The 24217-nt window shown below is 45.1% G+C and overlaps 1 protein-coding gene across 8 annotated transcripts in view; it reads left to right on the top strand.

The window, feature by feature from the left end:
- Nucleotides 1-24217, top strand: part of TACC2 (transforming acidic coiled-coil containing protein 2) — a 392567-nt gene that overhangs the window by 185975 nt on the left and 182375 nt on the right. For all 8 annotated transcript variants that reach the window (XM_085602592.1, XM_085602584.1, XM_085602576.1 and 5 more), the window contains one exon: nt 11669-12160. In XM_085602592.1, the coding sequence (XP_085458718.1) occupies nt 11669-12160 (492 nt within the window). The remainder of the gene's footprint in view (nt 1-11668; nt 12161-24217) is intronic.

The following is a 24217-nucleotide window of genomic DNA, read 5'->3' as shown; positions in this document are numbered from 1 at the left end:
GTGTTATAATCTGCTCTCAGCTGGTCCCATGATTGGAGCTGCTCCTGCTACAGAATGGCACAGTGGCCAGTCCGCCTCTGAAGAGATGCGATATCATTGACTGAAGTGCTGTGCGTCGCCCATTTCTGTTCTTTGCCTAACTGTTCTGCAGGTAATAACCTAAACAACAAATCACTAGAAAACAGTGATTTGAACTGAGATTAGAACGGTTACATGTAAAGGCTTTACATGTAACAGTTCTAATCTCAGATCAAATCACTGTTTTCTAATGAAGTGTTGTTTAGATTATTACGGGATTTAGTACATCCAGCTGCATTTTGTAGGTGAGCGGCACAACTACTGTAATTTATTGATGTTTCATGTTTTCTATGCTACCCACCCATGCTTGTAAACAAACCTACGTATAAATGAATCGGGTGCAAGTAGTACAGGGGGCCTGGCAAAATCTATGAGATACCCTTTATAGGGAAGTCTCCTCCCCCAATGCCCCTCCCGCTATTCCCTCTCTCTCTCTCTCGCACTCTCTCTCTAGCACTCTCTCTCTCTCTCTCTAGTACTCTCTCTTGTACTCTTTCTCTCTCATACTCTTTCTCTCTCATACTCTTTCTCTCTCATACACTCTCTCTCGTACTCTCTCTCTCGTACACTCTCTCTCGTACACTCTCTCGTACTCTCTCTCTCATCTCTCTTGTACTCTCGTTCTCGTACTCACTCTCTCGGTCTCCCTCTCTCATGCACTAATCCAGCATTTCTCATATTCATTCACTTCAAGAGTTTCAGCACAGTTTCTTTACAATAACTTTAAAAAAATCATACCTCTTCATTTGGTCTCTTCTGCATACACAAACTCAGCCTCCTTATACATCTATAACCTTCTTTCCCTTTCTTTCTCTTTCTCACGCACTATTTCTTTCTATTTTATACAACTCTCTCCCCTATAGATTCACCACACCACATAAATCCACTGCACAAATACACTACACACCACACAATTACACCGCTAATAATTCCAATTCAAACCACATAATATCACTACAAAAACATACATCCACTCCACTACAAACAAAAAAACATAAATAAGAAACATTATCATTTACAACACCAATAGCTCTAACTTTCACAAATGTGAGACCGATTGCATTGAAAATGCTTGTTTTGATATGCACCTGCTGCACTGTGGGCGATTGAGATGTAGTCATTATGAGGTCATGATCTATGTGTTATCAAGAGAAGAGGTCTGAATGTGTCTATGCATTAGCAAGAAGAGAAGTATGGGTGGATTAATGTTTGTCATTAGAAAAAACCAAAGGAAAGGGGTGAGTGCTTGCAATGTTCAACACTCCGTCCATCATCCCCTTTGGTTTTGCTTTGTTCGCCCTAAGTTGGCAGGGCATGCCCAGACATGGGTCCCTTGCTCACTTTGCCACTGGATTCAGGCTAGCCTGGCTGAAGACGGCTGAAATGCCAGAAACCGGTCCTAGGAAGCTTGTTTCTGGTCCAGGGAAGACATGGCTTGGCAGTTCGGGCTGGACTGTTCCCATGAGGCACAGGGTCAGACTGATTTGCATATGGCCATGTCTGAACTGGGGTGGCAGAGTGGGTTAAAGAACGGTGATGGATTAAACCCAGATCAGTTGACTGGGGGTGAGTGCTTGCAATGTTCAACACTCCGTCCATCATTTCCTTTGGTTTTTGTCATTAGAAAATACCTCATATTTTGGTATTATCGGGAGAACATTTTGAGTGTATATGTATTATAAAGACTTGAATAAAGTTCTTACAGAGGTTAGGTTTTATAAGGATCATAGTTTCAAGTTTTTCCATTTTGGAAAAGAGCTGCGAATTGGTTGTAAAGCCGGATTGTGTACATCTGTGTTGTGCATTCAATGCTTCAATTTGGCACACAAGTTTGAGTCTTTCAGATGTGTGTTTTAGAGACACTGCAAAGAGTGATTACATTCTGCTTCCCAATTCTCTAAGACTTGGATGAGTCTTTCCAGTGATTGTTTCTGCTGACTTTGTAGCATTGTTAGGCCATATAGGCGGAGAACTTGCTCTCTGTGATTGAGCACTCCATACACATTGTATTCACGTTTTGGGAAGATGGATCTTACGAGGCCCACTGTACCTCATTCTCCAAAATCTGAAGAGTAGGAGATGGCAAGGCAGTCCTCATTCTCTTATGGAAAGAGGTTGGCTGCTTGTTTAGTTGCTTGTTTGATAATACCATACATGTTCAAACCCCCTCTGACTTTAGTGACATGGCACCACTAGCCAGCACCCTTACTCTTAAAACCGTTCCAGCACCTCTGTCTTACTAAGTCAGATCTGCTTTTGAGCCAGCATTACCTGGTGAATTGATCCTGCATTGCCGTGTTTGGAACCTCTGATTTTTGGATCAGATCTTCTAGATGAGAAGGGACAGAAGGCTTTGCTCGGGCCAGCCCAGAGGTCTCCTGGTGAGACCAGCTGAAAAGCTCTTTGAAGCCGAGAGGTCCGACTTTGAAACTCTGTGCCTGGGAGAAAACACAAAAACCAAAATGTGGACCCAGTACCTGTTGGTGCTGGGAGTTTGTTGAGCTGGATGTTGACATGTGCCTATTGTCTGTTTTTGATAAAAAATAGTTTTTCTTAATTTGTTTTCCAGTTTTTATCCTAAATATTGTAAAACGTATTAGTTAAACAGTTTTTTTACTTTTCATGTTTCGATCCGTCTCTTGCAAGCCCATCCTGAGTTTTTGATTTAGAATAATTTTCAATCATTGTATTGTGTATTTAATGTAAGCATAAAGATATGAATAGCAATGGTGAATACAAAGTTTTACTTACTCCATCTTATTTTTAAAAAAAAAATTGTTTAGGACTTCTTTCTTGACCTCTACATTGCATTGTGATAGAGGAAAATTGCATCCTCCGTCACGTCTAGCAGACTGAGTTCAGAGCTTAGCCAGCGCTACCGGAGGAGAGTCAAACCATTTCAAGGGATGTTCATGTAAAAAACAGTTCTCGAGGCCACCACATAAGTTCATATTCCATTTTTATTTCAGCTTAGATACAGATATGCACATTTCACGTTATTGATGATTAGTTTAGCAAACCAGAGAATCGGTTATCATGCTAAGCAAGATGCCAACCAGATGCTGAAAAGATGAATTGAGTAATAGTGATACTCTTAAACCTTGAAGGTTATTGCGTTTTCCAAACAGGAGATGGCAGACATTTGTTGTTTGTTTCAAGGAAACTAATAATCTTCCAGTTGACAGCAATGGTAGATCTAAATACATGTTATTTATTGAGTTGAAGTAAAAATCTAAAATATATGCACACGGTTCCCTCAAAATGACTTGTGACGCTCAAAACACTCAAGAGCTGCAGCAGTTGAGTAACCGGAGCACCAGCGCTGGGCGTGACTTCGGTTTGCCCATGTTTGTCGTTGTACTTGAGCGCTGCATTAAGCTGGAGGAAGAGCTGCACTAATGTACATCTGACCTCCCTGCTCCACCATGCCCGCCAGTTTCTAACTCGCACATAGTGGGACTGTTTTGCTCCATGTGGCTATTGTCCAGGTGTTTCCCCTAATATGTGTTTCACTGGTTTATTGTGTTTCAGTAGGCTTCACATGTGCCTACCAGTATTTCTCACTTTGTCAGAGGTGTATCTCAGTGAGCCCTATATTGACCGGATTTGTTTTGACTTCGTAGTGACCGGTTTGTATCCTACTATGCGGTGTATTTCACAGAGTACATCTCCTGTTCGATAGTGTAAGGGCTCAAGCTTGGCCCCAGAAGGTAGTATAATGATTTTCATGGGACTATCTTGCATTTGTTATCGATGCCTTTTGCCTCTCATGTGTTCCCTGCTCGAGAGTGGAGTAGCTTGTGTTGGGGTGGGGTAGTGGTGACTTTAGGTTGCGCTTTAAGCCCTTCTATGGGTGTCAAAGAGCTGTGATGTGGGACACCAGTGATTCATTGAATCATTTGGCGGTTTAGTTCTTTGGGGCCTGATGTATGAGGGTGTTTTCTGTGATGCCAGAATTTACTGATGCGTATGAATTTTGTGTAAGCACAAAATGCAAGAGGTCCCTGCTGTGCACATGCATAACACAGGCTGCTGGGGTACAGGGGTCCCCCAATTGTGGAAGAAAACTCTGCAACAATTCCTTTAGGCTCTGTGTCAAGTTGCTTTAAAGCACTTGTTGTCAAAGAAAAATCCAACACCGTCCTCCCAAGCAATCGCCAGGAGGGGCGCCCATTGGGGTTGAGTAGATCACACATTTATCCCCAATTGAAGATGCTTCTATAGCAGGACTAAGTGGGCCTCTGTTTTATTTCTCCAAAAAGTAGATGTAAGCTTCATGGGAAGAAGGGTAGCTTCCAGCAAATGCTCTTCAAAGAATCGACTCAAGAACAAGTATTTCCCAAACAGCAGTTCTTCAAAATGTCTGCTTCAACACAGGTGCTAAGATAAGACCCTTTCCCGCTGCGAGGGCCGCTAGGCTGAGTTACCAACAAAGATGGCTACAACAGGTTACACTCTGAACGGCGCGCATGATCACAGCTTTACACTGGACAATGAACTTTATCGAGTGCGATGTCCATTGTGTCCTGTGCAAGCAAGTGCCCAGGATGAGCAGCATTCAAGAGAAAACAAGATATTGAACTTTGATATCGACATTCTCATCAATCCCAGGGTGACAACAAGCCCCACTAGGCCCATGCTGCGCGCCCATCCTCGACCATGGGCCACTTCCCCCATTGGCTGGGTGGAGGCGGTGCATCTGCTGAACTGTTGTGTCATTGGTTAGTGGGCCCTGCGCAGGCTTGATCAATACACAAACAAAGATACCCGCTTTGCCAACAAGAGCCCTGATGACTAAATCTGAGGAACCAGCACTCATACAAGTAAACAAAGTCTGTTTCAAATCTTAACCAAAGGTGCCTTTAAAAATAGACACACAGAAAATTTACACAAAGGCAGGGAGACGCTCGAATCACTAACAGTTTTTGAAGGAAATAACTAGTTCAAGATAGTTTTGGTTATTTTTTTTTTTAAAAAAGCAGTTTGTAGGAAATTGTAAATGTATGCAAGAGACCGCAAGGGGGTGTGTAACACCGTCCGTCTGTACACCATGATTTTTTATTTTTGCTTGGGCTTTGTGTAAATAAATAATTCTGCTCAGTCTTTCAGTGCTTCATTTAACATGGATCAACCTTTAATACAGTCCATTCGCACTGATAACATGAGTAAAGACTTGTCCATTTAATGGCCTATCGTGCTGCCCGTGTGGCTCTACATACAGTGTACAAGTAGGCAACAAAATGGCTTGTCTGTGTAATGTGGTTGGGTATATGTTCATTGCTAGCATGAGCGAAGGCCTGCCCACACTGTGTGTAGTTCTACACCTAGTATACAACTGCAGAGCAGGGTCACTTGCGTGTAGAACATGGCAAGATGCGCGCTTGCTGTGGGTACCATGCCTCTGCGTTCTGTGTTTGTTGACTCTCTTCCTTGCTAATCTCCCATCTCAGCACTTGTAGTATCCCAATGTCTAACTCTACCACTTCTACTTGTACTGTGAAGATCTCCTCTTCGCCCATCATATCTCAAGGTTTTCCACTGCCTCTCCCCGGTTATACACCTGCGCATACGTCACTTCGCTATCATCCTAATGCCAGCTACCTGTTTTGCTCCATCATTTGGAGCACATAAGATGGGATGATTTCATACTGCGTGACCATGGTCTTGTAAAGATTCATGATGCATTAGCTGGGTTGGTGCAGATCAATGGCCTCTCATCAATAATAGCAAACGCCAAACCATGTTGTTTAGTAAAAGCATGACTAGGTGCAGTTAGCATGCTGCAGAATACCACCGATGACCATTAAATACAGTAACCATTCAGATATATTCTTTGATAATTAATTGAACTGCACACCTCAAGTCAAAGCTAATTCTTGTTCTCTCACTGGCACAACCAGTGTTTTACCGGGCTTCGGTTAGAGCTAAGGAAGCTATTCACTGTGTCCCTTAGAGTGCATCCCTCGGTGGTCAATCCTATTTTACCATCCTGGGCCCGGATTTGATTTGTGCTTGCCCTCACTTTTGCAGATGGTCCAGTGTCCCCATTCCACGAGAGCGCTGGTGTGCTTGAGAACTGGTACTCTTTTAGAACTGCTTAATTGGTAGATGACCTGACATTTAAATGGAATGTCATAAACTGTTTATTGTGGGCAGACCTACTGAGAAATTGCCCTGTAAGGTACCACTCTTATGCAGATTTTTTGTGGACAATGTGGACAATGTATAACCCATTTACATATCAAAGATACTTTTCTGGACTTATCATTTTTATATATTATGTTTAAGCCCGTAGGTGAAAAGCCCCCCTCCAAGTTGTTGTCTGAGACCAACTTGACCTTGTTAACTAATCAGAAGACTAATTATAAATTCTGAATATGATAGACAGCTAAGTCTGTTCTTAGTAACTAAGATGTCTTGATTAGTGAACCCAGCCTGAGATGCAGCCTGGCCCTGGAAAGAGGGGTCTTATGAGTTCAAAGTAGAGGACAGACTCAAATGGCTTCTGCCAAAGCCCAATAGCTGCCACCAGCTAAAGGCCGCACTGCAGGGCTTACCAAGGAGCTGCCAACCAGACCACAACCAGTTAGTACCCTAGTCTACCTTGGGCTCTGAGGACCACCACCCTGCATTGACTCCAAGACTTTCAAACACTATAAAAATCCTGAAGATGTTTGGGTTGTTTGTTATGACAGAGTTGGCTCCTCCGTAATGGCGGAGGAGCATCACCTCACTGCGAGCCAGTAAAAAGAAAATGATAATAAAATACTTTTACTGAGCCAATTCCAGTTTAGAGCGGGGCCGGACCATAGCAGGAAGGAAGAATGGTGGGCATTATAAGTGCGCATGTCGGTTTGGCTCGCTGTCTTAGGACAGCCAAACCGACATGCACACTTAGGTTTCTCCAGCCCAGCTGTATTCCACAGCCGGGTGGAGAAACGGTACAGACTCCCTGTGCCTGAGCGAGCATCAGACCAGCCCACTCAGGCCAATCCCAGCACTTATCTCATGCTTGGTATAGCATGAGAGCAGCGTCGGGATTGGGTGGGGAAGCCTGTTCTGTGTGCTGCAAGGCAGAGGAGCACCGAGGTGGTTGGCAGAGTCAGGTAAGTCTTTTTTATGTTATTTTTATTATCCCCCCAAGGCCCCCACTTTATATGGCAGCAGCCGCCACTGAATGTATTGTTATTCAGTGAGGGTGTCCTGGTGTGAGAGAAATCTAAATAAGCGTGCTGCTGAACTAGGAAAAGCATGTGAAAAATTAGGTTTTAAAGCGACTTTCTGAATGGAAAATGATTAGTGGTTTTGCCTAATGTGGCAGGGGGAGACTTCTAGACTTTGGCGAACAATGTCGGAGAAAGAGTGGTTCCTTATCAAGCATGGCAAATTTTAGGAATTTTCAGTGGGCGAGCTGAGGAAGATCTAAGACTGCGGGCCACTTGATATCAAGCAAAGAAATCTTTGATTAATTGATACCAGGGAAGGGATCTTCAATAAATTTAGGAATGAGCCTAAAGGGTGATGATTGTGTTTTTTTTTTTTCCACACTGACAATCTCAAAACAATGGCCCAGTGCATCCATCATTAGTCTTCTGATCAATTGCTTGCTGGCTTTTCTCACACTTTCCAGCCTGCGTCTGAACCCTAACTTGTTACGTCCATCTAGTAGACACGAAGGATTTTATTTTACTCTGGCTCTGTTTACACTTTGAATTGTTCTGCCAAAGAAGTTAATGCGTTTTTATCACAGCTGAAATACTTTTGGTACTTGCTAGTCTTAGCATTTTTCATTCAAACAGTTATGTGTATTTTATTCATTGCTCCAGTTTCCAACCGTGGTTTATGGGTGTTAGTGGCCTGATCCTCTTATATGTTTCTAACCAGCCCTCTGCTTGGACCTTGATAGCTTCTCTTCACTGCTTTGCGTTGCCTGTTGGTTCTCCATCTCTGTCTGCAGTAGCCTTTGCTTTCAGACTGTGCTACCGAAAGGTGAGTTCAGGGCACCGTGGGTAAGCCTCTGGCCTGCCTGTGTTTGTGAATAGTTGGATTAGGGGCTGTCAGAGCTCACATAAAGCGCTCTAAGCTCCTGGTCACTTTCCCATTTCTGCTCTCGGAGGGATGCATCACACAAATCTAGATCAGGGGTCAGCTGTGGCGAGTGGGTTAGTAATCCCAGGATCTTCCCTTTGGCTGCAAGGGTCTGTGGCTGGCTACCAGTGGCGCTTGGCGTAGGGGTGTGCCCCCAGCTGCATTTCAGACAGTCTTGACGGGAGAGCTGGCGGTAAACAAGCCGTTTGTTGTGGCTTTTGTTGCAGCCACTGGCATACTTTTACAAGCAGTCACAGGTTGGATTTAGCTAAGCCGGGGTGCAGCTGCTTGCCACGAGCTGCTTTTAAATGATATTGCCATTGAGATGTATTTAAATTGTCTGCTCGCGAGCTTGAAGGACTTAGTTTTAATTTTTGCATGGTCATTGAGATATTAGGCATGACAAAATATACATTAAATCAAAATATTATGATACTTTGTACCAACATATTACATTACGTTATAGTTTAAATCTGCCTTGCAAGGCTCCCATGTCACCCAGGAGGGGAAATAGGGAGACATCGTCGAAGGACTGCCATACCCCCAAAAGGTGAAAAACAATGATTGGATTCCTTTCCACTGTTCAGCCATACTTTAAAAAAACATTACCACTATCAGAGGAACAAATGAGACGGTGTCACCCAGAGCTCGGCTGAGGTGGGAGCTCATGTTCTAATCCATGTCAAAAACAGCTCGACACACGAGTTAAGGGTGACACTGGCATCATTTATTACACCTCCGAGATGCAGATCTACAATGCAGGGCTTTGTGTGACGTCAGATCCAACGCACCGCTGGCGTACATGCCCCAGTATCTTCACACGTCCCATTTCTTTCAGCGATTTTCTCCCTCACGGTCTCCATTGATTTCAGAGCCTTCCTGTTGTGCTTCGTGCGTTCGTTTGAGGCAATCGGCACCGCACACACCAACGACCAAGGAGGAGTGGAGCTCTTTGTAGTGAGAGTTTTAACTGCAGCGGGAGCATCCCTAACATGAGCTGCTGCTCACAGAGCAGTGTGGTTTGTACACATGGCAGCCACAAGTGTGCCAGCTACCCAAGTGCTGTTTTACCCATGCTTAGCAATGGACAAGGGGCCTTTGACATTGTCTGCAAGAGCAACCTGTGAAGGTAAATGCTCAACAATGCACCACGGGGGCCCATGTTTTGATAAATGTCTAAAAAACCCTCTGAGCTCCAGGGCGGGCAGTCGCTCAGTAGTATGTATGTCTGCTTCTGTTCACACCCCCTTCAGGCACCAAAGGGCTCCTGACATCTGCAAGTAAAGCCCACACTAAAGAGCCGGCGATGCTTCCTTAACCGTGACTCCCTCCCCTTGGGCTTACACGACAACCTTTAAATATATAATGCTGTCACTCACTCGTGTTCTGGCCTGGGCTGGGCGTATTTCCTCTCGATACAGGTTACCTAACAATAGAATCATATGCAACATTATTTTTTAACCATAGTTGTTTCATTTTAAAACCACTATGATTAAAAAATAATGTAGTTTTCCACCCAAGATGAGAGTGCGCTGAGCCAGGCTATTCATTAAAAGTAATGGGACAGAATGGCGTAGAAGGCCCTTTTGCTTAGAATCTTCAATAAATCTGTCATTGTCAGTTACGGGTTAGTCCATTTTACATGATTTGAGCCAGGCCAGCGTAAGAGATTGAGCATATTTTTAAAATTTAACTTGAATCATAATGCTAGCTGCATTAGCCCCTGCATCAAGGGCGGGCGGGCGGGCTGGTTGTACCGTGCATCAGGGGTTACCAGGGGGGGATGGAAGGGTTGGGAGGCCCATTTTGTTAGTGGGGGGTTGTTTTGTAGCAGTGCAGAATTTTTAAAGGAACTGAAGAGTTCCTTTTATGAAAAGGTTTTCAGGCAACAATGAAAGTGCCAAGCTAATTCTGGTGATCATTGTGCCTGCTGGAGAGAGATTGGAGTTTTGTCTGGTGGCAGTGTTGACTCATCTATGGCAGTGCGGAGGGTTAATGTGCCTGCTGCAAAGAACGTATACTTTGCGGATCACAGACAGTGTTTTATTTGCAATGGGATACTGCTTTTGTCACAGAGATCCTTTTGTTACTGTGCAGTTTATAAGTTGCAATCACAGTCTAGCACATTGAGCTATGAACTGCCATCAAAGAGCCTCAAGCAAACTATTTGGACAAACAAATAAACGACGCACATCAACTCACTGACCCCCTCCCTCCACATGTTACTCTTAGTGGAACTTATATATATTTTTTTAATATACAGTAGATTTACTTTTTGAATTATTTCTAATGAAAAAAGCGATTCTCTGAAAACTCAGGTAGGGATTTTAATCCTCGTGGAAGATGCAATGGGGTGTGATCAAAAACCACCACATTGTCTGCAAGAGCAACCTGTGAAGGTAAAGAGAGTGGGTTCCTATAATCCCTTCAAAAGTCTGATAAAAGTTAGAATCCTTGACTGGTGTATGTTCAGGGAGAAAACGGTGTATGTGGCCAGGGGCTGGCCCAAAAAATGGTCCCTTGTGTGGTCCAAATGGACCTCTTCCAGGGGTGATATATGTGTCCTACCCGCAGCCCCTGCTGAGGAAGAGCCTGCATCACCTTGATCGGCATTCCAAGTCATGTAATGTATTAATGTGATTGCCATGATTCCCACTTTGAATGCCATATGAATTAATGCCATTATGTTTCTCCATGTGATATGCCGATTTTTTTGTTTGTTTATGCTATTAAACATTAATAAAAAGGTATTAAAAAAAAAAAACATCTGATAAAAGTCAACTACATAAAGTGTCCCTGGGTAAGTTGGAGATTGTTAATCACGTGCTGTGAAATGTGAAAGCTAGATCTGTTACAAGGTAACTCTTCTGTATAACGACCCCCGTGGCATACTCATCAAACCCAGGCAAGATTTTTAGACCAGTCCTGCGGAAACATTTAGGGAAACCACAAATGAGTCCTCTTTCGAAGGAGCCATACTCTCACCCGGTTCGAAATGCACATCACTTTTCTTATGTTGATGGTAAAGGAGAAGGTGGCTCTTCCTATGCAGCACTTCTATTACAGGAGGTAGGACGGCCAGAGCAGCATTACCAGTCCCTTCACATTTATGGCAAGCCGGACTAATTACCAGATGTTCCAGCTGGAGCACAGATATTCTAGTCGATGCAGCAGAAGCATTACTAGTAGACCCCAGGCGAGTCATGCTATCAAAGCAAAGTAATTTATTTAATCTTTTTATTTATTAGGGGAGATGATGTGACGTATTATCTAGGACAGCCTCCTTTAATGCTGGGGAACCAGGTTTGAGTCTCGGCGGGAGACTCGACATCCTTTGATTCTGAGCAAATCACTTAATTTATCCATGTCGAAAAAATGAATGTGTCCTCCTGTAATGCAACTGGCACTCGTGTAAAGTGCTGCGATACATTCGGGTCGAGTTTGCGCTATATAAAGCTGCAACAACAAAAAAGTATGCAATCAGTTTTTCTTTGCCTTCCAGTGCATCTCTGCTGGTCCCTGGTGAGGAGGTGACGCTTCCTGGCCTGCCAGGTGTGGATCTGTCCTCTCCATCTGCTGATGGTGTGGAAGTGCCTGTGGACGTCCTGAAAGGCGAGGGTAAAGTAGCTCCTCATCTGCGCTCATTGGATTTGTCATTCCCTGAAGCTGCTGAGGTTCTTGTGGAGGTACCGAGTGGTGAGTGCGTTGAATCACCTCACCCACCTCTGGATTTGGGGAGATCTTTATCGCCTACCGACGCTCTAGAAGAACTCTCGGAGGCGCTCAAGGACTGGTGTGAGGAAGCACCTGGTCTCCCCCCTTGGGATTCGGGATTCTCCTTGGTGCCTGCTGATGCTGCAGAAGAACCTTCTGATATATCAAAGAGTGTGTGCTTGGAGGCGTCTCAGCCCCCTCCTTTCGACTTGGAATTTTCCTCTCCACCTGCCGATGCTGGGGAAAGTCCTACAGGTGTAGTGAACGCCATCCAGAGCAGGTAAATGAACCATGTTATCTATTGCCAGTGCTGTTGTGGGAGATTGGTGTTCTCCCTCTGTGGGTTTGGTCCATAATGCACATTGATACTATATCTTGGGTAAGTGTAGCGGGCTAGTAGGCGGATGATGCTTAGGAGCCTGGGCTAGTGATTGCACGAGTGTTCCTTCAACAAGCATGCACATGACCGATGGCAGCGTCACAGTTTTGGCTACCTGTCTGTGTGCTGCTGTCAAAGGGAGGACCATGTTCAATTTGCTACAGAAAAGTACATAACAAAAGTTCAGATGTTTGTAATTGCATATCAATAATATCACAATGTACTACAACCTCAATTGTCTTAACAAAGAAATGGCCAGTGCTCCTTTTGGCCAGCTGGATGGTTTTGATTGTGTCTATGTTGGAAGGATGGCTAACTGAGTCAATCCACCAAGCTTAAAACCTGTGACCTGCACGTTTCTAGATATATCCCTTCATCTGATGCATTAATCCACTGGGTTTTCTTACCAGTCTGTAGGATCTCGAGGTAATTGTGCAACATGTTTTTTTTAAAACACATTTTATTAAGGTTTTCTTCCATATCTTCTTACAACTCCGATTATACAATAGAGCCTTGCAAGCCTTTCATAATTACAGTGTATACAGGGTATCAATCGCTTTAGCCGGTCATAGTATCGTACAATTTAACGTGTGTGTGTGTGTGTGTGTATATATATATATATATATATATATATATATATATCAGTATATTATTGTGTTATTACATCCTCTGGGATACCTGGCATAGATGACCCTTCTATTTCCCCCATATAACCATTATCCTGGCCTGTACCATGGCTGAGTCATGACTTCTTGTACCTGTAAAATCAGTGAACTACCCAGTGGGGAGGATGCGGTGGGTGCGGGCCTCCCCGGTGTCATTACTGACGGGGGTGACAAAATTGCAAAAATATGTGTTTTAAACACATATTTTTGCCATTTTGTCACGCCGGGGGTGACACCAGATTTTCCGCACCGGGTACCACCTGACCTTGCTACGCCATTACAACTACCTAACTCTCTCCCTCCCCCTAGGTGTGCCTTAGCGTGATGTGTCTCTCTATTTCTTGCCCTCTATAGGTTTGTTCCATGCATTCGTTAGATAATTATCTAATGTTGGTTGTGTGAGGTAGTATATTCATGCTCACACTTCATCTCCTTCTCCCAAGGTCCCTTCCCCTTCCTCGTCAATTGTTTAACATGGTTTTGAGCTACATTCAAAGAAACATGAGAAATCCTATCCGTTCTTTCCTGTCTTGCTGAGATCAAAATACAAATCTTGCTTTTGACAACAGCCTTTCATTCCTGGGGACCCATGCTGTCCTCATGTGCAGAAGAAGTATGGTAACACGGCTTGGTAATCCATTTAACATTCCACCCCTTATCTGAAGTAAATAAAATTTGGAAGCGTAGGAAGCTGTAATGTGTTATGGGTTCAGGATGCACAGCTGTCTTCATTTTGGCAAATAAAGAATCAGGGGCTAAACTTTTCATAAAGAGACCAAAATACAATATAATTAATAAAGAAGACATCCTTACACACGCAGACTACAATGAAAACCCAATCGGTACAATTACATTTACAGATCATAAACCTAGAAAAAGCATGCAGATTTTTTTTAGATGTTGCTGATTTATTAGAGAAAATGTTCATGGCCCTAAAAAAATCTGATCACCTGCCTCTGAATCAAATGACTAGCACTGCCACTGGACTCCCCGCCAGGATAATCTGACTTGGATGCAACGAGGATCTGAGGCAATCTGGTCTTGCTGAGTAGATGTACTCACCTCATCAAGGGAGTGCCACAAGTCCCTGTTCTTTTGCACTGCCCTCTTTGCCACCATTTTGGACATATGCAATGTTTGACATTGTCCTGCCCAGACAGCAGTTAATTCTTGAATTTCCTTAGCAAATGTCCATTTTAAACTAACATTTGTTCTAGGGTGGTGTTCATCTAATTGCTATAAGGGAACGGTGTTGAGCTGTAGTGTCAACCCTCTTGCACCAAAAATGATGACTTCTAATTTCATGACCCATTGGTATGTTATCAGCTATCTGTTACTCTATCCATCTGTGGCCAGATGGAAAGAGTCTCATCTCTTGCCCATCCCTCTGTCATGTGTCCATAATTGTAAACTGCTTTTACATGATAGTCGCTTCCTCAGGGTGTCACTTGTTAATCATACTTTGGACTGCGGAAGAGTTTGGTATAGCCTAGTTTTCACAGTAAGAGGAAGTCCTATACCATGTAATCCTGTCGCTCATTCAGGTATTAATCAATCTATTCTCTGGTTGATAGCTAATCTTATACAGTTTCAAATTTTGGTGTGGTGGAGAATGTATGGAAATCTTAAAGTGAAACAAGGAGAAGGTTTTAACAAAACAAAATAAGGGAAGGATCCCTAAGCTGAACTTATATTCAACTAAGACCCAAAAGGCTTGCTTCTGCCCGTTTCAACCCTTTTTACCAAAGGACGATCCCCATCTGGTCTAGCAAGAGCATGCTGTGTAGCATAGCTGAGCCCAACGGTGTACCCGGAGCAGAAGAAGAGGTGGAATGAGGATCATTCTTCCAAGAAAGTTGTTTAAAGATGCTGGAGGGGCGGGGGCTAACAGCGAACCTGTGTGGAGGAGAAGAGCAGAGTGAAGGAAGAACATAGTCATAAGTGAAACAATTCACAGAGTACTCAGTTACAGGTCTTGGGTCTGATAGTTCTTACTTGCCAAGATATTTATGGAACAGGAAAGCGTTAAGATTCCTAAGAACATCAAATGAAGAAGGCCGAGTTTGCCCCTCAGGCTGGAGTGTTACAAGTTGTGGCAGCTAATTAAGAAGGACTCATTTAGTAATTTGCTGGCCTTAAATGTGAAATATTGGGTATTTATGGCTTTTAGTCAACTTAATCCTGGAACTTAATGCAAGTTTACAGGTTTGCAACTACATAGGGCCTTATAGATGACCTAGCTGATGTCCGCGTGTATTCTGACTTCCAATGAAAGCCAGTGAACCTCTTTTTAAGACAGGGTGATGTGGTCAGATTTTCTGGATCCAAAAGTCAGTCGATTAATGAAGGATGTCTTTCAGAAGAGGCTTGTGGGAAGTCCAAGTAGGTCCGTGTTCTGAGATTGATGATGGAATAATTGACTCGCACAGAGTGAAAGTCATCGGGTCTTGATAAATGTTTTATATTTTTCAGTAAGTGGCGCTAGAGGTTACCTGGTCTCATTGTTTGACCAACCTCTGTATCCATTGTGGCTTTGATGATAAACCATGTGGATACAACCAGATAATTAGAATTTTTGAGGGGATGCAATTTGAGCTCTGTCTTTTGGGCACTGTGAATAAAGCCATTTTGCAACTTAAAGGTTTGCATTTTCTGGAGGCAACATTTTAGACGATCAATGTCCTTGATGGAAGTGGTTCTCTGGTAGGAACTGGTGTTGTCTGTCTGCTGGCTGTTGGTGAACCCAGACTTCTCCAAACTGATTCCCAGAACTTCCTGATATAAAGTGAAGAGACACTGAAAGAGGACTGAGCCTTCAGGGATGGTGCAAGCAATTCTGCTAGGTTCTCATGTCCTATCCTTCCAAGGTAGGGTCTATTGTCTCGAAAGGTGGTAAACTAGACTAATGCGTTATTCATATGCGTGGACAGGCTCGGACTGTATCCCTCATGATCAGTTGCAACTAAACTCGCTCGAGGAGGATCCTGCATTGCAAGGTAAGCGGAGAACAGTCTCACAAGTCTCGAATATGGCAGGCTCACATCAGCATCCAGATTGAACCTCTAAAGGGACAATGTGTTTCCAGAGTTGCGTGTAATGCATTCTTCATTCAGTTTTGACAGTTGAGGAAGTCTGATGATGTCGGAAGATTGACAGTATTTCGTGGTCTAGGTTTGGTTTCTGGTGAATAGGGCTGTCGCTACAGCTTTTAAGGTGTTTGGATTGGAGCATGGAAGAGAGAAGGGAACTCCTTACGGGGTGCTCAGAGTGGAACAAGAGGCTGAAAGCTGTCTGTGTGCTTGTGCGTGCTTTCAAACCCACCAGCCATTTCAGAAACCTCATGCTTGCCGCAATGTGTTTTGTGGGTTCCCTGTGGACATAGGATAATAGCTGACCAACTAAATTTCTGGTGGTAGACTTTTCCATTACTGAGGTTAACCGACCACATTTTTTGGGGGGGTCCGATTAAATGGATTTTGATAGTGAAGAAATAGACAAACTGATAGCATTTCTCTGTTGAGCTCGATGGGGTTGGGTGTTGGCTGGTTTGGAATGAAAACACATTGCAGTGCCCGACCCAATTCTCATTTTGTTTTTGTGTCTACTAATGTTTTACTGTAAAGGAGGGTGGCTGATGGTCCTTCTTTCTCCAATGAGCTCCACCTGTAATGTGTTGGCCGCTAGTAGTTTACCAAGCCCTGGTTGTTTTCTTGTATTCTGGTCCTTTTTAGGTCAAGCATAGACAGCGCTTGAGCTGTCAGGTGATCTGTTGTATGTAGTTTGTGGGGTCTGACTCCTTCCCCCTCTTTGGATTGGCTTTTATCTGTGTCATTCTAAAATCATAGCCTCCAAATGGCTAATGCTTGGTGCATGTCCCACCTATTCTCACAAGTTAACTCCCATGGAGTATTGCTGCGGGAATGAGCAGTGAGACTGGGGCCCTGATTAGCAGGGACCCAGCCAGACTATAGTCAGAAACCAGTGTATACATCAGAAAAAAAGTGGGGGCAACACAAGTGCAGATCCTACTCTCCTACACAACCCCCCCCCCCCCCCCCAAACGCAGGGACATTAAACTAACCTTGACCAGTTGAGTCTTCATGTTCTAAGTTGAAATACCTTGAGAGTCCATCTGCATTGGCATGTTGGGTCCCAGGTCTATGTTCCACTGTATAGTCCATCCCCTGTAGGGAAATGGACCACCTGAGCAGTTTAGGATTTTCACCTTTCATCTGTTTGAGCCATAGGAGGGGCTTATGGTCAGTCTGAACTATGAAGTGAGAGCCAAACAAGTATGGCCTCAGCTTCTTCAGGGCCCACACCACAGCAAAGGCCTCCCTCTCAATAGCTGACCAACGTTTCTCTCTAGGGGTCAGCCTTATGCTTATGAAAGCTACTGGCTGGTCTTGACCTTCATCATTAAGTTGAGACAGTACAGCTCCCACACCCAGCTCTGAAGCATCTGTTTGAACAATGAACTTCTTTTTGTAATCTGGACTCTGTAAGATGGGGGCAGTGCACATTGCCTGCTTGAGGTCATCAAATGCCTTTTGACAGCTAGCTGTCTACTGAACCTTTTTTGGCATTTTCTTGGAGGTCAGATCATTTAAGGGGGTCACTATAGATCCATATCCCTTAGCAAACCTCCTGTAATACCCAGTCAGGCCCAAGAAGGCTCTCACCTGTGTCTGGGTGGTTGGAGCTACCCAGTCCATTATGGTCTGGATCTTGCTCTGCAACGGTTGAACCTGGCCTTCACCTACAAGGTGGCCCAGGTACACAACCTGACTCTGCCCTATCTGGCACTTAGTGGCCTTGATAGTGAGGCCTGCTTTCTGCAGGGCCTCCAGTACATTCCTGAGGTGGACCAGGTGATCCTGCTAGGTGGAACTAAAGACAGCAATATCATCAAGATAAGCTGAGCAATAGGTTTCCATACCAGTCAGAACTTTATTCACCAACCTCTGAAATGTGGCAGGTGCATTCTTCAAACCAAAGGGCATTACCACAAAGTGACAGTGCCCACCAGGGGTCGAAAATGCTATTTTAGCCTTGGCATCATCAGCTAACTTGATTTGCCAATAGCCTGCTGTAAGGTCAAATGTACTGAGATACTTGGCTGAGGCCAAAGTGTCTATTAGTTCATCTGCCCTTGGTATTGGGTAGGCATCAGTCCTGGTGACTGCATTGAGGCCCCTGTACTCAACACAAAACCTCATCCCTTTCTTACCACCCTGGGTGTGAGGTTTTGGGACAAGGACTACTGGGCTAGCCCAAGGGCTATCTGAGGGCTCAATAACACCTAGCTCCAACATTTTCTGGACTTCAGTCCTGATACAATCCCTGACATGGTCAGGTTGCCTGTAGATTTTACTCTTTACAGGCAGACTGCCTCCAGTGTCCACCTCATGGGTGCACCAGGAAGTCTGACTTGGGGTCAGGCTAAACATATGTCTAAACTGCTGTAGCACTTGTCTACATTCAGTTTGTTGATGTTCAGTGAGGCTGCTTGCCAAAGCAACACCATCAACTGATCCATCATCAGGGTTCTGTGAGAGCAGGTCAGGGAGAGGGTCACTCTCCTCCTCCTGGTCCTCATCAGTTGCCATGAGCAAGCTCATGTCAGCCCTGTCCACATATGCCTTAAGTCTGTTGACATGGAGCACCCTAAGGGGGCTCCTGGGAGTGCCAAGATCTACCAAGTAGGTGACCTCTCCCTTCTTTTCAACAATTGTATGGGGGCCACTCCATTTGTCCTGGAGAGCTGCTGGGGCCACAGGCTCCAACACCCACACTTTCTGGCCTGGCTGGTAAACAGTCAGGACAGCCTTTTGGTCATGCCGAGCTTTTTGTAGTTCTTGGCTTGCCTCAAGGTTTTTAGTGGCCTTCTTCATATACTCTGCCATCCTGGAGCAGAGACTAAGTACATAGTCCACTACATCCTGTTTGGGAGGTTTGAGAGGTAACTCCCATCCCTCCTTCACCAGACATAATGGTCCTCTAACAGGATGCCCAAACAGAAGTTCAAAAGGGCTGTAGCCAACCCCCTTCTGAGGAACCTCCCTGTATGCAAACAGAAGGCAGGGAAGTAAAAGGTCCCATTTTCGCCTAAGCTTCTCTGGGAGGCCTTTAATCATTCCCTTTAGGGTTTTGTTGAATCTCTCAACTAACCCATTGCATTGTGGGTGATAGGGAGTAGTGAATTTGTAGTTTACACCACACTCCTTCCACAATGCAGTTAGATATCCTGACATAAAGTTAGAACCTCTGTCAGAGATGACCTCCTTAGGGAAACCCACTCTGGAGAAAACTCCAATGAGGGCTCTTGCTACCACAGGAGCTGTGGTAGTCCTTAGGGGTATAGCTTCTGGATACCTGGTGGCATGATCCACTAACACCAGTATAAATATGTGCCCAGATGCAGTTGGTGGGTCAAGGGGACCAACAATGTCAATCCCTACCCTTTCAAAGGGAACCCCCACCACAGGTAGTGGTATCAGGGGGGCCTTTGTGGTGCCACCTGTCTTGCCACTGGCTTGACAACTGACACAGGAGCGACAAAACTCCTTTGTGTCTTCAGACATGTGTAGCCAATGAAAATGTGGTACAAGCTTGTCCCAGGTCTTGTTTTGGCCCAAGTGTCCTGCCAATGGGATATCATGTGCTAGGGTCAAGAGGAACGCCCTAAACTTCTGAGGAATTACCAACCTCCTGGTGGCTCCAAGGGTGGGATCTCTAGCCTCAGAATATAGGAGCCCCTCATCCCAATAAACCTTATGGGACCCACTAGCACTCCCAGCAGCCTCAGCAGCAGCCAGCTGTCTGAGGGGTTCAAGAGTGGGGCAGCACTGTTGCTCTTTGCTCAGATCTTCCCTGGAAGGTCCCCCTGCCCCCAAGAATTCAACCTGACCAGGCTCAAGTTCCTCTGGGGCAGTTCCTTCTTCAGGTTCTGCTTCTCCTCCCTCAGGAGGGGAATCTGACATCTGAGACAGAGGGGAAGGCCCAGCCTTAACCCTACTGCTCCTCCTCTTGGGTAGCATCTGGTCCATAGTTTCAGGATCCAGAGCTGGTTCAGCTTTATGCATTTTGGCTTGTGACCTGGTCACAGCAAATACCTCTGCAGGTATGCCCAACATCTCAGCATGAGTCCATAATTCTACTTCAGACCAGGCTGAAGTCTCCAGATCATTGCCCAACAAACATTCGACGGGGAGGTCTGCACTGACTACTACCTTTTTGAGGCCAGTTACCCCTCCCCAGGAGAAATTCACAACTGCCAGGCTATGGTTGGTCCTGGTGTTGCTTGCATTGGTTACCTGGTACATTTCACCCAGGATGATCTGTGTAGGGTCCACTAGGTCCTCTGCCACCATGGTGACACTAGCACCTGTGTCCCTAAATGCCAAAGCCTGTTTGCCATTTATGATAGGCTGCTGTTTGTATTTGCCCAGATTACTGGGGCTCACTAGGAAGGACATATCAAGGTCTCCCTCACAAACTAGCAATGCCTGTGTTGGTACTGTGACTAGGCCAGAGTCGACTTCGGAACCCAGGGTCAACCATACTACACCCTTATTCTGAGTATTACCTCCACCAATGACTGCACTAGGGGGAACAGTTGCCTTAGGGGCTGGAGTGGTGGTGGTTTGGTCTTTGGACTTTGTACAGTCAGAAGTCCAGTGCCCTTTCTGTTTACAGAATTTGCACCAGGGCTTCTTTTGGCCTTTTCCCTTTGCAGATTGTGACTCCCCACCAGATGCAGATTTTTGGGGCCCTTGTGAAGACTTCTGGTCTTTAGATTTATCCGCACCTTTATCTGAGCCTTTAGGATCTTGCGTATGGATCCAACAACTGAAATACGAGTGCAGTCTGGTGCATTATTACTGCTGTTTGTGCCCTATCCTCGTGTGTACGCATGCGTGTCATCAGATGCATGTGTACTATGCAATTTGTCATAGAAACATGATTTCTAAGCTCCCCGACAACATTCTCTTGTGTGCGCATGCGTGTCATTGTACCCATGCGCACTATACAATTTGTCATTAATTTTGAAGCTCCTGCCCCAGCGGTACCTATCTGAGCTTTCCCTGAATTCCTTCCTCTAGTGGTCCGGGGAGAGAGTCTGGCGATGGAGCACTAGCCTGTGAGAGGTGTGTGCCACCGGAGCTCTGAGGGGTGAGAGCTACTGTCTGCATGGGGTAAATAAATGTGACACGCTGCGTGGACCAGCTCTAAGAATTGCAAGACTCCTTTTATTCTCCGCTTCCCACCGACTTTAATGATCCTGCCCTAGCACCCCAGCCAACAGGCGTCTTGTTTTGCCTGAAGCCTGGGGCATGGTATTACCTCTGGATATTTGCTTTGAAGGAATGACCACAGTAGCCCTTTTTGTGATAAATATGTTGTCAGTAGCGCCAAGAGACCTCTTACGGTGTGCTCCACAAATATGTTTGTTACATCGGGCTACCGCAGACCTCCCAGGGCTCGTTGGAATGTGATTCCCTCCTCTCTACACTATGCCGCTCGGGGTGTTTTCCTGCTACTGCGCAGATACCTTTCATGCTGAAAAGCACATAGGAACTTGTAACCCCCCCTCCTGGCATGTGTAAAAGGAGCCCTGAGGTATGTGTAGCATGTATGTTGTGTAAAGCTTTGGCTGATGTTTAATGACCATCTAACCGTGGAGGTGCTTATATCCGTGGGAATAAGTTTGGGTCACACACTTTACTTAATCATAAACACATGACCGACATGTAACCTCCAAACCGTTCATGAACTCCAGATTAGCAGCCAAGCACCACCAGTGTCTGGTGTGGAACCAACTACCACAAACATGTTATCAGAAGACTCCCTAACTTCATGGAATGACTCCAAGAAATCAGAATATTGCTGATGCCTAATTAGGCCTTATGTGTTAGGTTTCCTTGACTGAGTTGGGTTCTTGAGATAGTCGCCACTCTGCAAACTGTCCTTGCGCTTGGGAAAGAGGCTGGTAGGCTGAGCACTAATGCCAACTGGAATGGGACTGTAGCCCCCCTTCTGCGTTTACATAGAAGGCATATCAGCCACCGTTCACCTGGCGGTGTGTGAGCTATGGGTGGAAGACAACTCTGCGCTCTGACAATCCTCCTGCTCCATCCCACAAGCCTTCCTGACATTGGTGAAGGCTGTTGACCCTCACGTTTACAGAAAATAAATGTTGCTGCACCCAGAATAATGTGCTGCATAGCTAAATACTTAAAAGTCCCAAAGGCGAGACCTATTGCAGTGTGAATGCTTGTTAATGCCGCTTTTAAAAAGGGACAAAAGTAAAACGACAAGATTTCTGGTGCATAGGACACCAAAAACCAGAGTGACAGCCGGCGTGGGGGCAGAACAGGGCCTCTACCGTGATATTTCTTGCAGTCCTCGCCCTGCTTGCAGGGTTTGCTTTTCTTTGTATCCGTGTACCTGGCACCGGTGCCCGTGTCGCTGTGCCAACCTTTGGTTAGTAAGCGCTGTGTTTGCTGTGTCTCTGGTCTGGGCCTGCTTTCTTACAATGCTCTGCCTTGTCTTCTGTGACTGGAGCTCCCGGGGGTCTGGCGTCATGTCGGCGGTTTGAGATCAGAGACCTCAAGCAGAAATGCTGCACACAAACGTAACCCTGTAGCAGGTGCGTTAACCCTTTGAGGTATCTCATTGACTTCCTCTGACCGCGTCTGTTTTTAATGGAAAGACACCAAGAGGAGCCATGCACGTGGATTCTGCTGGCTCCGTGCCTACAGTTGCAACCTGTAGTTAATGAAATTGCTAGTAATTTACATCACGTGCAGGAAGAATGAAAAGTCTCAATAAAAAGGCGCCTTTATGTTCCTGTTTGAACCTGTATTTCGCTTCTGTCACCTGGCCCTGTCAGCCACAATACACCATTTCACCAGTAAGCGCTTTGCATTCTGGGACTTGTAGTTTTTTTTTAAAGTTCTAAGCCTGGGCCTTTAAGTCGTGGCAGACAAAGCGTTATTGTCCCACTTAACCTGAGACTGCTTGGCTGCTGTCTCTTTGGTCACTTCCAGTTTATCACTCGTCACGTGGGCGCAGCACCGGGGCACACCATCCCCCCATTCCCTCTTGTGCTGCTTCACCTGCAAGCCCTGCGCTGTCCTGGCTCCCCCAGTTTTAATCCCCTTTGTACAGGAGTTCCAGACAGGGTGTGTCTCCAGGGGGGTGTTTGGGGTGTTACACCTCCCTAAAAATGTATTCTGTAGTAAGTAGTTGGGTACATCTGCTTTCAGTCGGGTAACGTGAAGTGTCTGTTGGATTTCACCTGGAATGTTTACATGGACACACTGACACAAAACACTCACTAACTCACTAACTCACTCACTCACTCACTCACTCACTCACTCACTCACTCACTCACTCACTCACTCACTCACTCACTCACTCACTCACTCACTCACTCACTCACACTCACTCACTCACTCACACACTCACACACTCACACACACACACACACACACACTCACACACACTCACACTCTCTCTCTTCTATGGATTCAAGGCCTTAGAAATGTTGATTAGCTTGAAAAATATTACGTTTTAAGTACCCCTAACATCCCACACTCCTCTCTCTTTCCACTGCCTCTTAAGGCCCCCTCATGTCCTGCTTCTCATTTTGTGTTTTAACAAGACGTCCCAGCGTGATTGTTGGGAAAAGTGAAGCTCACACCCCCCACCCTGCTTCCAGATGATTCCATATCACCTGAGGCACACAGTGCTCCACTGCTGGGCTGTAGTTTAATAACCTAATGCATTCTGGGAGTTGCAGTCCCAGTTCACTTCACTTGATCCACTTTAACCAATGCACTTGGTCATTGATGTGTAGAACAAAAGCCCAGGACAAGATCATTACTTTGTTTATGACATAGTCCCTCTGAAACATTACGTGTGGATACTGTGTATTTTCCTTTTACACAACTGACAATGGGCGCCGTGTAGAGGGACTGTGTGAAAATGAACCATTTTATTAGCATGTTCTAGCAGACCGGTTGGCGACAATAGGATCAGTCGTAAGCCCTTTGTAAAGTGTGTGCACGGGTGAGGCTCTTCATCCAGGCTTAGTTAGAGTAAAGAGCTAAAAGGTGCGTTTTAAAAATACATACACCAGCTAAATCGTCAAAAGCACGCCAATTCCAGGAAAAGGTGCAAAAAGAGAAGGTAAACCTTCATAGACTGGGGTTAGATGCCTGGATCTTCATTATAATATAGGGGATGGGGAAGAATCAGTAATGCAGTTTGTAAAAAAAAAAAAAAA

Source organism: Triturus cristatus, chromosome 1_2 (genome assembly GCF_964204655.1).
Source record: "Triturus cristatus chromosome 1_2, aTriCri1.1, whole genome shotgun sequence".
In the NCBI taxonomy this organism is placed as follows: Eukaryota; Metazoa; Chordata; class Amphibia; order Caudata; family Salamandridae; genus Triturus; species Triturus cristatus.
This window is presented reverse-complemented; position numbering and strand designations above follow the sequence as displayed.